Source organism: Pteropus medius, unplaced genomic scaffold (assembly GCF_902729225.1).
Source record: "Pteropus medius unplaced genomic scaffold, Ma_sr-lr_union100, whole genome shotgun sequence".
NCBI classification, from domain to species: Eukaryota; Metazoa; Chordata; class Mammalia; order Chiroptera; family Pteropodidae; genus Pteropus; species Pteropus medius.
The window spans coordinates 21077896-21091683 of NW_024349803.1; the positions used below are offsets into that span (position 1 = coordinate 21077896).

Here is a 13788-nt window from a genome sequence, read left to right on the forward strand (position 1 = left end):
CTCCCTCCCGCCTGCCTCCCTCCCTTGCTCCCTCCCACCAGCCTTCTTTCCTTCCTTCTCTGCTCTCCTCCTGGTGGGCTCCCAGGTGGCGGTGGCCGTTCCTTCTCTGTCCACCCACCTGGGCTCGCCGACTGGGGACTTCTCCGAGGCCGGGGCTGAGTGGATGCATCTGGGGGCTTGCAGTGGGGGAGCAAGTACAGAAATTTCCTCCCCTGCCCTCCCTCTGTCCTCCTCCTCTCCTCTCCTCCATCCCCCAGGCTGCGGAAGAGGGGGCTTGGACTGGGGCCTGAGGCTCCAACAGACTTGAACGTTCCTCATTCGCACCTTTAAAGGGCCGGAGCATTGTTGGAGGTCTCTGCAGGGGCCCATTAGGGTAAGGCCCTCCACCTGCCAGAGCACCCTGGAGGACTCCAACACTGTCCTTGGTGACCCTGACCTTGTCACCGTGAAAATGGATGCAGGAGAAACGGGGTCACGGGGAGGGGGGAAGCGAGTCAACCTGAGCCCCCTGATACGTAGGATCAAAGCTCTCTGAGGGACCCAGACTGCATCTTGCTCTCCCTAGGCCAGGACAGCATCTCCCAGCTTCCTCGGGCCCCACCCCACTAGCAGGTCAAGTTCTTGAGCAAACACATGCCTGTGAGGACGTGTGCGGGCATGCAGACGTGCGTGTGCATCCGCAACTGTTAGTGGGGGCCTCCCAGGTGTACCCCGAGGGTGATGGTGGCTGCACGGCCCTTTCTCCCACCCGCCCCCCTCAACAGAACCTGCCATTCAGTCAGCACCAGCTTGGTGCCCCAGCAGACAGGGGGAGGGGCTGGTTCTGATCCTCCCCTCCCCCAGCCAGCCTCCCCAGAAGGGAGCATCTGTGATGAGAGGTGTGTCAGGCACTCAGGAGAGGGTGTTCCCACAGAGGGGGCACCACGTGGGGAATGGGCGAGGGGGCCGAAGCTGCGCTTCCTGCCCGAGGAGCCATGAGCGGCTTGCCCTGGCAGAAAAGGCAAGGGTTCTGGGAAGATGGGTCTGGGGAGGGCCCCGGGGTCTGTCAAGCAGGGCCTGACAGTCAGATGTGGAGTTTGGGCCTCGCCCCAGCACCCGTCAGCCGGTGCAGGGCACTCACAGGCATAGTACCCCTCGCCCTGCCCCAGGGTCCTAGAATTGGCCTGGGGTCCTGCCTCCCATGGGAGAAGGGAGTGAGTAGCTAGGGCAGGGCAGATCCGGGGGGGACGGGGCTCCCGTCGTCATTCTCGGTGCCCCCACCGCCAGTGCATCTGGGTGGGGGTGTTGGGAGTTGGCGCTGGCTTTTGCCGGGAGGGAGCAATATGTTGCGACAACTGCTGCTGGGATGCGTTTACCCAACAGCCAGCCTGCCTGGGGAGACAATATTTGAAAAACAGTATCGAAACTTGGACCCGCCGGGGGTGTGGGCGTTCTGCAGGGGAGACTGCAGACCCACGCAGGCCCCCGCCGGCCATCTTACCCCCCTTCTTTACCCTCTAGAGGCAGAGCCGGAACTTTTCCTGGCAGGAAGTCCTTCCCCGTATCTGACCTGGATCCCTCCTGCTGTGATCTCAGTAAATGTAGACTCCGCCATCCTTTGCCTCTCCTTTTCTGGCTGCCGCCTCTTTCACTTTAGGCTCTATCTACGTGTGTCTCATTCATCCTCCGCTCTCTCCCGTGCGCCCCACCCCAATAATCAGATCCAGATTGCCCTGTACTGGGAGGAGAGGTTTTGCTGGAGCAGGCGGGGCTAGACTCACCCCTTTCCCCCATTCCTTGAGGTGTGAGAGGGAAGAGGCAGTCCATTTGGTTGGGGTGGATGCAAGGAAGAGAGCCTGTTGGGAATGGAGAGGGCTGTAGGATCCCCCGCTCGAGCTGGGCTCTGTGAATGGAATTCAGGATGCTGGGGGCCGAAGGTTGGGGGCGGTGAGTCTCCAGTGTTCCCTGTTGGCTCTGCTGACCCCAGGCTGCACCTGGTTGCTTGGTCTTCGGGCCTATTGGTTACACCTCCCCAGACAAAGGCAGGGACGAGAAAGTATGTGAGGATTGCACACTGGGGCATTCGTGGCCCCAGGCTGAGGGTGTGAGCAGGGAGACACCCATCACCCTCTTTGTTCAGCTAGGGAAACTGAGGTACCTCCGGCAGAATTACACAAGGGAAATAATGTGGGTAGGGCGGGACTCCCCTATCTGTCTCACACATTCCAATCTTGGTTCCCCCTGTCCAGGTGTCCAGACAGCAGAGCCTGCTTCCTGGGCCCTAGGCCCCTCCCACAATGCCTATCGCTGGTCTCCTCCTCTGGGCTTCCCTACTGACTGGGGCCTGGCCAGCCACGCCCACCCAGGACCACCTCCTGGCCACGCCCCGGCTCCGGCTCTCCTTCAAAGGTAAGAGGCCACCTTGCTGTTCCCCAGCGTCATCCCCTGTGCGCAGCACTTGGCCCCGTTGTACAAGAGGGAGAGGAGAGGTCAGGGCCAAAAAGGCCCCCCTGGGTGTGTACATGGTGGGTGCAGGGGAGGTGGTGACCTGCTGGGAAGGCTGGAGACTGGGCCACTCAGACATTTCGGAGAAGGGCCCTGAGTCTGGACCCCTTCTAGACTCAGAGGAGAGGTCTCAGCTGGGTGGCCTCGGGTCTGCGGAGCATCTCCCTCTGTGTGAAAATCGAGAGGATGGGACTGAACTGCTTCTCCTTTCAGACTCGCATTTGCAGAAGCCCTTCCTTACTGCTGCTCTGCTTCTGGTCTTGCCCTGGGCGGTCCCCGGGGTGGAGGGTCAGACCATCCTGCAGACACTGAGGCCTCAGGAAGCTGGAGGAGCAGGACCTGCTCCACGGGGGCGTGGGTACTTGCAGAACCTGCTGGGGGTCTCTGGGTGGGAGAGGTTCCCAGGACCTGGGGAGGCTGCTGTGCCTGGAGGGTAGGCCGCCTGGTGAGTTCTGGGAGAGCACACGCTGTGGGACAAGCCTGAGCTCCCCAGCGAGCACTTGGCCTTGGAAGTCCCTGAAAGGTTTTAACGACAGGTTAGGGTCTGCAGAGTGAGAGGCTGGTCCCCGAGCTCTATCACCTTAGCAGCTAACCTCCTGGGCGCATGGAACACATACCTAGCTGTCCAGGTGGCGCACTCACTAGCCACTCCTCAAAGGTGTGTGTGATCCAAAGGGTCTGCCCTCAGCCCAGGGTAAGGGGCAGTGGTCACGCTGGGACCTGGGGGGCCTGGGGTCACTGCTGGGTTCTCAGCCTTTGCCCTCTTGTAGCCCGAGGTCACTTCGTTCATCTGCTTGCCCTGGGTGGGGCCGACTCAGCCCTGGCTGGCTAGGTTTCCGGGCACACATATTGGGGTGAAAGGCTGGGCTGACCTCTTTCCTTCCTCAGGCTTGGCCAAGGCCCAGCCCCCACCTCACCAAGTTCCCATGTTCCCCTGGCCTCATCCCGCCCCTGCAACTTGATGGGGGCGTGGGGCTTGAATTTCTAAGGATGTGCCGAGAAGGAGTCTTGTTCGGGGCCTGAGAAGTGGGCAGAAGAGTGAGTCCATCCGGTTTGTAAAGGCAGCCCCCCTCTCTTAGGCCTGGAACATGGAATATTTATCCGTCTGATACCCCCGCCCTTCGCTGGCAGAGTTTCTCAGCAGATTAACAAATCTTGAAGGGCTTGATCCCCCCTCTTACCCACTTCCCAGCCTGGGGTGCAGGCGGGGGGAGTAGAGCATCCTCTCCCCCCATAGGAAGGTGGGGCTTAGTCTCCATGGCCCTGGGACCCTGGAGCCCAGACATCCACTCTGGATGTTATTTTTGTCACCACCCTGGAGACCCATGAGAGGAAGCAGTGGCACAAGACACAGAGAGGTCCTCTGTATGCTCCTTTTAAACCTTCTCGGACCTCCAGGAGCAAAGGCTTCTGTTCCAGTTTTCCAGAGAGAGAAACCGAGGCTCAGGCAAGGGTAGGGCCAAGGTCAGGCAGGAGGCAGAGGCGAGGCCAGAAATAGAACCCTGGTGTCCTGGCCTCCTCGACGCCTGACGCCCACATCAGTCAGGTCGATTCCCTCTCAATTAGCTCTGAAGCTGACACCCGCGGTGACTAAAAGCCCAACTCCTGGCAGGCAGCCTGTGGCTGTGCTGACTGCCCTGGCATCCCAGGGTGGGGCCGAGAGATACCTTGGGCCACCCCATCCCGGGGCCTCTGTGCCTTTGCATGCATGTGCAGGCTTTCCTGCCCCGAATGGCCTTTCTTGTTCCCCATTTGACCTCGTGTCTTAGTTTTATGCTTAGACGTCACTTAGTTTAGCAGATACTTGAGCACCTACTATGCACCAGGCCCTGTGCTGAGTACTGGGGACTCTGCAATGAACAATATCGGGTACTTAATGTCAAACTGGCTGAAAGACGATGGGACACCCAGTTAATCAGTGCCACCTGGGAGCCCAGCACTTACTGTGCACCAGGCCCTGTGCTGGGTGGCCTCGGCCAGGTCGTGTACACGAGGTGGCCCTCGGTGAGGAGTAAACCTTCACCAGGTGTTTGTGAGGTGAGAACGGAGACCCAGGCCTGCGGAAGCTGGGATCCCACAGCCAGGTCAGGGACTGGGAAAGGGGTGGGGGGTCTTCTTCAGGGTACGCAAGACGGGCACAGAGAGGGTTGCTCTCAAGCATTGGTGGTCACTCTGGCTCCATGCCTCAGTTTCTCCATCTGTGCCTTGGATGGATATAGCAGCTGGTATTCTAGGCCTCAGGGACTCAGTCTAAGCTCATCCCCTCCCCTGCCTGCATCCTGCTGCGTGTGCTAGTTCCAGCCCGGTTGGACCAGAACTTCCAAGCCGGAGGTGCTGGCATGAATGCCCGTACTGCCCAGGGCACATAAAGGAACAAAGGCAGGAACCGGGCTAGACTCGGGCTTGCTGCCTGCCCATCCGCCTGGGCACCCCAGCAAGGCCTGAGAGTGTAAGAGAGAAGAGACTCGGGGCTCCGTCAGAATGAGGGGATCCTGTGGCCCGCCTCCTAAGCTTCCACAGCAGTACAGCCAAGGTCAGGCAGAAGTGAGGGGTCAAGTGGGGAAGATGGCCAGGAGCAGGCGAGGTATTATATTCATTGAGAGCTTGTGGATGCTTGGGACTAGAGAGCCTGGACGCCAGGACCCTCTCTCCTCCACCCCTCCTTGTTTGGGCCTGGAGTCTCCTTAACCCCAGAGTCACCGGCCAAGTCTGGCGAAAAACACTCCCCCTGTCCCAGAGGGCACCACCTCTGCCGAGTGCCCTGCCAGTCCTTTGTTCAGCTTGGGGAATGTTTACTTTTTCCCAGGAAGCCACCCACGATACGCCCCTGCCGCCCGGCTGGCTTTGGCCAAGAGGTATTTGGTGCGGAAAAGGGGTCTCGTGATGACATGAGGGGGCTGGGCTACTGAGGACACTGAGGCAGGAGTACGGAGATGGAGCAGAAGGTCATCTTGCCAAAGGAGGTCAGGAAAGATGCGAATAATAGGAATAACAGTCGGTGTCCCTGGCGATTACAAGTGGTTGTCCCTCCAAGGCCTGAGAAAGGGCCTCCCTGGTTTTCCTGCCCTGAATGGCCTTTCCTGTTCCCCATGTAATCCCCGGGTTGTCTCCAAGTCACTTAGGAGCAAGACTAAGATGGAGCCTGGCTCTGCATGATGTCTGAGGCTGTCCCAGGTCTGAGAGTGGAGGGTAGGATGGGGCATGCAGACACAGCCGCGTCCCATGAGCTAGGGACAGAGTTCCAGGATCCCGCAGTGCTGGCTTTAGTCTTTCCAGCCTCATTTCCCAACGCAAAGGCTGGGGTTGCACTGGCAGCTTCTCATGCCCCAAGGGAGCTCCCTCCCTTCAGAGAAGGAAAACCAGCGTCCTGGAGAGGAAAGGGCTTCTGTGTCCAGAGCAGTCCTGGGGACTGACCGTCTGTGACTTGCGCGTAACTGGCTTGCTTGGTGGAGAAGGATGTTCTGCAGCTGGAGGGGGAGTGGGTGGGTGCTTCCCAGTCCCACCTGAGCCTCTGCCTCTGAGCCTGGGGGGCTAATGGCAGTGCCACCACCTACATCATTTGCACGCAGCTTCAGAGAGCCAGTCTTCAGGTTTCCTTGTTAAGAAATGGTGAGATTTGGGGGTTAGGAGGGGTCACAGTGGGTGGGGTTGGGAGTAGGGGGTTGTGCAAGCCTTGATGAAGCTTGGCCCCACCCCCCAGGCCTGACTGCACAGGCCTGGGGGTGGGGCTGAGGAGCTACACAATCCTCCCTTGCCCCCCAGGGGCTCTCTGGCCAGCCAAACAGGCTTGGATCTTAAGACTGCAAGGGAGGAGGTGAGGAGCCCCCTAGAGTTTCAAAGACAGGGTGGCACCAGGGAGCTGGGCCGTGGTCAGGTTGCTCAGGTTGCTCAGACAGTTTTAGGGGGATTTGGAGCTGTGAACCGGGATGGGTCTGTATTCCAGGATGAGCCAGGAGGAGGGAGGAAGGAAGACCCGACGTGTGAACTTGAGCCCAGATCTCTGCATTTGGGATCAGTTTTCCTGGAAATGGGAGCTGCCTCACTCCTGAGAGGCCACTTGGAAGCGTCCACTTTGGGAGTTGGGAAGTCCTGTGGGCTGGCTGCTGGCTCCTCAGCTGTCCAGAAATGGCCCTCGGAGAGAGTAGAGACAGGTCCTTGTGCTTGCAGACAACCTGCATGAGGCCCAGTCCAAGTCAGCCAGGCCGGGGGGCTGGGGCCTTTAGCCGTGGTCCTTCCTGGTCCAGCCAAGCTCGGGATGGGACCGCCACTGGCCGGGCCTCAGCAGCACAGGCCTTGTTTCTGGTTCCCTGGCACAATGCCCACCCCTCCCTCCCTGGCTCCAGCTTCCTTTGGCACCGAGTGAGGAGCTGGTGCATGCTCAAGGAGTAAATCATGTTCCTTGGCAGCCCCCGCTGCTTCGTAATCGTAAAGAATTTAAAGAGAAACCGCCAAGATAAAAATCGCATCCCAGCCCATAAAAGCATCTTTCACCCTGCGGCTTGGGAGGCAGCAGCCTCAGAGTGGGCTCCTGGCTGTCTGCACCTGTGTGTGTGTGTGCCCCCAACCCTATGACCCCTCCAGAGGTGGGGGCGGGGTGCCTTCAGAGCCAAGGGCACCTGGTTTCTGACTTCTGGGAGACCTCCAGCTCCTCCCCTAGCGCAGGAAGTGGGGCACTGAAATTTAGTGGAACGCAGAGGTGGTGGTGATGGTGGTTGAAAGAACTGGCCCTGAAGGCAGACAAACCCCATTCTATCCTCGGCCGTGTGACCTTGAGGGGCCCTGGGCATTCCAAGGGCCCTGAGGGCTCAGGCTTGCATCCTGGCCGTGGGGTAGACCTTGAGGAGCGAAATCCCTCTGTGTGCCTACTCCCTCGTCTGTGAAATGGGGATGCGAATGGGACCAACCTCGTCGCGTTGACAGGAGGGTTGGCTTTGGGAGTACAGCCATGGCCATGGCGAAGAAGTCTCAGTAACTAGGAGCTCCTCTGAGGATGGCAGACAGGTGGGGGCGATGCCTGAGGAGCCCTACCCTGCCTCACCCCTCCCTCTGGGTTTCTAACCTCTGGGGAGGAGGACGGTGTTTGGAACGGACTGCAGCAGGGGCCCTGAGTCCTGTGGGTGGAGCGGAGTCCAGAGGAGGAGAATGGCTACTGTGGGCAACCAGGTAGGCTTCGTGGAGGAGGCGCCATCTCAAACAGGAGAAGGGAGACTGGGGGAGGAAGAGCAGGAGCAGAGGCAGGGCGTGTGTGGCGCAGCACCCTAGCACCCGGGGCAAGGGCAGAGTGCTAGGTAGAGTCTTGTTCTTGGTGCCAGGATGTGGCTTGCACTCTCTCTTTGTGATTTTTTAAGCTCTTTGTAATCCCAGCAGAGGTACCACGTACACATTACGGGGAAAATCCTATGACAGAGATGCGTTTGGGGAGGGGATGCCTTGGAGGGGTTGCTCCCCACGATCAGCTGCAGTGACCACCCCCCACCCCCAGAACACTGTTCTGGTTCCTGCAGCTTGTGCTGGGGTGACCAGACCTGGGCTGCTCACTAGGGCATCTGCACACTGGGCTGAGAGCATACTGGCCTGGCCTGGCCCGGGCCGGCCCGGTGTGTCCTGGGAATCTGAGCCCTGCCTCAAGGGGGCCCTTGGCGCTTTGGAGAAGCAGAGAGGATTCCTGCTGCATTTTTCTTAGAAATAGCAAGGGGGCCTTTGCCAGAGGCCTGGATGCCAGAAGGTTCTGGTCTGAATCCCAAGCCCAGCTCACGTGGGCGCCTGAGCTTGGCAGGCCTGCAGCCACCACCCCCCATCCCCAAGGCGGCTGAGCAGCCCCAGGGAGAGGGCGGAGGCCCCCTGGGCTCCAGACCCTGACCACTCATCTTGACCCAGCAAAGAACGGGGCCTGGGTGGTGGCTGTGGAGGACACGGGAGGCCAGCTGTGGGGGGAGGGAGGCCTTAGCTAGGCTGACTTGTGGCGTTCGCAGTGGGGCTGCCCTGCAAGTGCCGGCTGTTTGCTACCTCTCCACAGGCAGGGACAGCCCCAAATCACAGGCCCCTCTGGGGACCAAGAAGCCTTTGGGGCGTGAGGCCCCAGCTCCAGACCCCCCTTCCCCCACTCTTCTTCCTTCCTTCCTCCCCTCCCCCACCCCTCCCATCACCACCCTGACCCCTCCTTGGCTTCCTACCCGGACATGCTCTTTCCTCTGAGGTCTCTGCGCCCAGCCAAGAGCCTTGTTTCTTCCCACTCAGCACTCGGTGCTGATGCCCTCATTTCCCTCCCGGGCCAGAGTCCATCGCCTGCATCCCTGCCGGTCAGCCAGCATGGTTCCTGTGGGTCATACACTGTCGCTGGCAGACTAGTGGCTAGAATGTGGGGGCCTCGTGGGTTCCTGTATCACCTGAGGTCGAGTGGGTGGCACTCCAGGGGACCTCTGCCCAGAGCTGCCGAAACTGTCATTTTAGTCAGCCCTTTCCCGTCCCAGCCAGGCCTGTGTGAAGGGCTTGCTGCCTTCCTTCCCAGGCTGTCGACTCAGCCTCACTGCCTCACTGCATCCCCCAGGGCTGCGTGGTGCCTCAGTTTCCCCATTCAGATGTTGGGGAGGGGGTTAAGACGGTCTGGGATATCCTAGGAATCTTTGGGTGGGTGATGTGAAGGGGCTGCCGTGGGGCAGCAGAGAGGAAGGCTGGGCCCAGGCAGAGGGAGGGTCGTGACACCCCAGAGCCCGATGGTCCCATCCTAGCCTGTCTGTCTGGTTGATTTATCGGAGTAAATGAGCCATGCAGAGTTTGTTGTCTTTTGCAGTCACAGGGAGGAGGAGGAGGAGGCGGAGGAAGGAATGAGGGGTTTCCGGCCAGGTCTGGAATGTGGGAGGAGGGGTGGCCCCCAGGCCCCGTGGAACTGGAGGCACCGATGGCCGATGGCTGTTTCCCTGTCCCCACCTGAGAAATGGGTCAGTGCAGCCCTCCCCCTCAGGACCAACCCCCCTCCCCACCCTCATCACACTCGGGGCACATTCTGGGGTATGTGAGCCACTAGCTTGGCCCAGGCCACCCCGTCCCAACCCGTACACAGGGCCGCCATGCCCCTCTAGGCTGGCTCTCAACCACACTGTGTGCTCTCCAAGCCAAGCTAGAGCTCTGAATTCAGCCTGACCAGTGAATGCCCAAAGGTGTTCTTATAATTAGCCATGCACACCGTTAGAATCCATGCAGAGTCTCTTGGCCCCCTGAGCCACCAGCCCAGACATGCACCTATCGGGCACCATGGGGCTTGGGAGATGGGCAGGGATCAGTGGAGGCACCCAGGCTGGACAGCCCCCTACCTACTAGGACGAAATGGTTGAAAGTCACTAACATCCTGCTGGTTCTGGCTGGCCTGTGTGCCAGGGAGTGACCTTGCTGCCCTTTGCCTTCTGGCTTTTCCTGGGTCTATGATGAGCTTTCCCCCTAGCCTGTCCTCTCCTGGGCGGAGCAGGTGGGCGCTGGGGCGGAACGGTCGTGGGAACAGTGGGCCTGGGCCTGCGGGCCCCAGCCCCAGCCCCAGCCCCAGCCCCAGCCCCAGCCCCAGCCCCACCGCCCCCTCAGCGGAGCTTTAGCCCAGCTGGGTGGCTCCTCTGGCTTCCACTCCTGTCCAGCGTGCTGTTTACTCAACAGCTGGGATGTTTACAGCAGTCCTGAAGAAGGGGCCCGTCATTCCAGAGGGTTTCCCATCTTGAAGGTTCCACTGGGGGCTCTTGCAACTCACCGCCTCTCCACACTCCTGGGCTAGGCCTGTAAGGGGTGCAGGGGCTGTGCCCATCTCCACCCTCACCAGGGCTGGGCCAGTGGTCCAGGCACCGGCTCCTCCACCCAGGAGAGATCCCTCAGGAGGAAGGAACATTCCCAGGAAGTGGCAGCTCTAGGTGGTGAAATACGGTAACTGGGTCCCCAGTTCAGACATTTAAATTAAATTCAATCAGAGCAGTTATTGAATATAAACATGCCGAGTCATTTACATGTTAATTATGTTGAATGGACTAAGAGACCATAATTAGTTGCTAATTGGGTGAGAGCGGCTGTAATTGGTTTTGTTGGCATGACCTTGCTCACCTGCCTGGGGGGAAGGGGGGCGAGTGTGGATGGCTCCTGGGGAGGCCTCTGGGTCTCCAATCTGGGGAGCCTGGCCCAGGTATGGGATTGAAGAGGACAGATATGGAGGAGCTTGGGGCCAGGGAAACCTGGAGCCTATCCCCTCGGGAGGAGGCAGCTTAAGCCTAAGACAAAACCCTGGATCTGGCTTCTAGGGCTTTCCATCAGAACATCTTGAAGGGGAAAAAGAACTGGCAGAGCCAGCCCCTGGGTCGGCAGTGACAGCCTCCCCTGCCCAGCCCCATGTGGGACCTGGACCTGAACAAATGGGAAACGTCCAAGAGGGGGTGCCTGAGAACACAAGGCAGGTGTCACCCTATGCTGGGGCCCTGGGTCGGCCTGGCTAGTGTTGGAGTCTGGCCTCGGGGTGTGAGTGAGGTGGGTGTGCTGAGCAGGGGGAAAGGTTCGTGCCAAGGCCTTGGGGCTGCCCTGCCCCCAGCCCAGCCTGGCTGGGGCTCCCAGGGTTGCAGGGCTGTGGCCAGGGGCCGAGACCTTCCGGCTGGCCGCTCATTAAAAGAGGATTAGGCTGGGAGCCAGGGGGCCAGCCCAGCCCCTGGGCCTTCCTCTGGGGCCCCTCGCAGCTTTGGAGGAGTGAGAAAGGGGCTGGGGGACACCTTTCCCTAGAGGCCGTGGGGGTATCCAGTAGGATGCTGCTGCTGTTGCCACTGCCACCATCTCCTTGTCCACCTCAGCGTCCCTCCGCAGAAGGACTGACAAAGACCCTGGCCAGCACCCCTGCCCCTGGCGCCCAACCTCATTTCTCTTCAGCTCAGGGATTAGGGCTCCACCAGCCCACATGAGGTCAGAGGTCAGGGCTGGGCTGCAGGGACCTGTCCATCACCCCCCAGTACCCTAGCACAGCTAGGAGAAGTGACCTGTCAGTCAGGGCCTGCCGCTTTGTGGAGCTGTAACTGAGGGGGCGGGCACCCACCTCTGCTCCAAGAGCCCCCTTTTTGCAGCATCCCCTTCCTCACTGGCAGCAGAACTGGTGTCCTAGAGACGGGGCAGCAGGGGTCCCAGGCCGCCCACTCGGGGTCTTCGGGCGAGGGCGGCAGACACGCCTCCTCGGTGCCGCCCGCGCCCACCGTCTCCTGTAAAGTAAGGCGTCTTTAGCTGCTTCCAGGGAAGAGGAAATGGAGACCCCGGGATTAAGCCCCCTCCACGCTGAGAATGTTCCTGCCTCTGGACCTTGGCCAGGCCATTCTGGGCCAAGACCCCGAGTGTCTAATGGCCATGGGGGAGGGCTAGAGGCTGGAAACGGCTGCGGAAATGAGGTGTCTCATGCCAGAAAAGGCCCTTCCTTCCCAATGACGGGAAAAGCCTTCCCGGATGTCACCCCACCCAACCTGTGCCCAGCCTGGGTGAGGATGTGGGGGTGGGGTGCCTTTCCCAGGAGGTATTACCCAGGCATATCATCCTCCCTCCCCAAGGTCAAAGCTTATCCAGACTTGAGTCCCAATACCTACAGAACCCATTGTGCCCCAGCCCCTCCCTCAGTATTGCCGTCGGGGGTGGGGGGAGAGGTGACACTCCTATCAGCTGGGCCTGGGACAAGTGGAGCAGAGGTGGAGACTGGCCTGAAGACATGCCGGGCTGGGTCCACATCAGCCACACATACACACACCTGTGCCCCCTTGGGCCCGCGGTCCTTGGCCTAAGTCCCTGCTCCTTAGTGGGGACCGGAAGCTGGTAGGATCTAGTCCTGCTGACGCCGCAGGTGTCAGAGCAGGATAGCAAGGGCTACTTGACCACCTCCTGCCCTGCCCCGGGCTTCCTGGAAGAAGAAGGGCCCCCACTTTCTTTGCCCTGTCGTAGGGTGGGAAGGAAAGCCAGGACACCAGTCTCACTCCTCACTCTGTGACCTGAGGTGAGCCCCACTCTCTCCTGGAGCTGGGGGTGCAGGGCTGTCATGTTTTTAATTCTGTCCCACAGTCTGGCGTGAGAGATGCGCACTCCAGCCGTGGGTCGATAAGGCGGGAGCCCTACACCCGATTCACTCTGGGGTCCTGAGAAATTCCCATGCTCCCCACCTGTTTCCCCTGTGGTAGGCTGGCTTTGGATGGGTGATTTGGGGTTAGCTCTGCTCCTGTGGGTTGGCGATAGGGTAGAGACAGGATGGAATGAAGGGAGGATTGGGGCTAAGTCATCGGGAAGCCCCTTCCTGCCCAATGCCCTCTCTGCTCCCCACCCCAGCACTAGGAGATGGGGAGGCAGGGGTGGGACTGGGGGTGGATGTCCTCCAAGAGATGGTAACATCTGGGAGGCCAGTTTCCACGGGGAAAGAACTTGGGACCCCATCCCGCCCTCTCCTCCCGGCCCAGGCAGAGATGGCCCATGAGGGATGGGTGTGGGGAGGACCCAAGGATGCTTAGCTGTTAACATTTCCCTGTGGTCAGAGCAGGATCGCCTCGAACGTCAGTACTAGCAGGGCCCAAGAGATGATCTAGGTAGGAACATGAGGCTCAGAGAGCCAGAGCGTCCTGGCCAAGGTCACGAAGCCCACATCAGAGGCCCACGTCAGACTCAGGTTCCTGACCCTTGGTCCCACCCCTCCCACACCCCACACAGTCTCATGGGGCACCCTGCCCCAGCCACAGTTTCCACAGTGACCAAAACATCGTGTCCTGTGACAACAGAGCCATTGACGCCATATCCCTGGCCGCTGGGAGGAGCACCGAGGGTCCTGAGTCATGTGCCCTGTTGGTGGAGTGCGAGTCACTTTCCGGCCCTGGCTCTCCCAGTGGGCAGTCCCCACCACCAAGCCTGGCTTTGCCTGGGCTGCCCCTGCTTTAGTTCAAAAGGCCATGGACCTAGGTGGTCATCCCCCCGACCCCCCACACTCTGGCCCGTGACCTCCCTTCTCTGTGCCTTGATGTAGATTGGATGTTGTGAGCACCGGGCTTTGCACATGATAGGTAGGTGCTCGGTGACTAAGGCTCCCTCTGTTCTTACCTCTACCCAGGGGAAGGGCACGCAGAGGGTTGAGAGGTGGGATGTCAGATCAAGGCTAGTCTCCCGCTGCCTACCTATGTCCCACTTTCCTCATCTGCTGAATGAATGGTCTGTCCCCTGCCTTTCTCACAGATGGGAACGAAGCCTGGAGTGCTGGGGCTTTGAGCCCTGGAGAGGGGCTTGGACTTGGGGCTTGGACATGGGGAGTCAAAGCATGGCAGAGAGGGTCTGGATCCA

At 60.1% G+C, this 13788-nt stretch overlaps 1 protein-coding gene across 3 annotated transcripts in view; it reads left to right on the forward strand.

The window, feature by feature from the left end:
* The window catches only part of SEMA3F (semaphorin 3F), a 28483-nt gene that overhangs the window by 2279 nt on the left and 12416 nt on the right, over positions 1-13788 (forward strand). For 2 of the 3 annotated variants that reach the window (XM_039837817.1, XM_039837819.1), the window contains exon 2: positions 2229-2388. In XM_039837817.1, the coding sequence (XP_039693751.1) occupies positions 2277-2388 (112 nt within the window). In that variant the 5' untranslated portion in view covers positions 2229-2276. Of the gene's footprint in view, positions 1-1365; positions 1581-2228; positions 2389-13788 lie in introns of those variants that run through there. The other variant, XM_039837818.1, reaches the window with a different exon arrangement.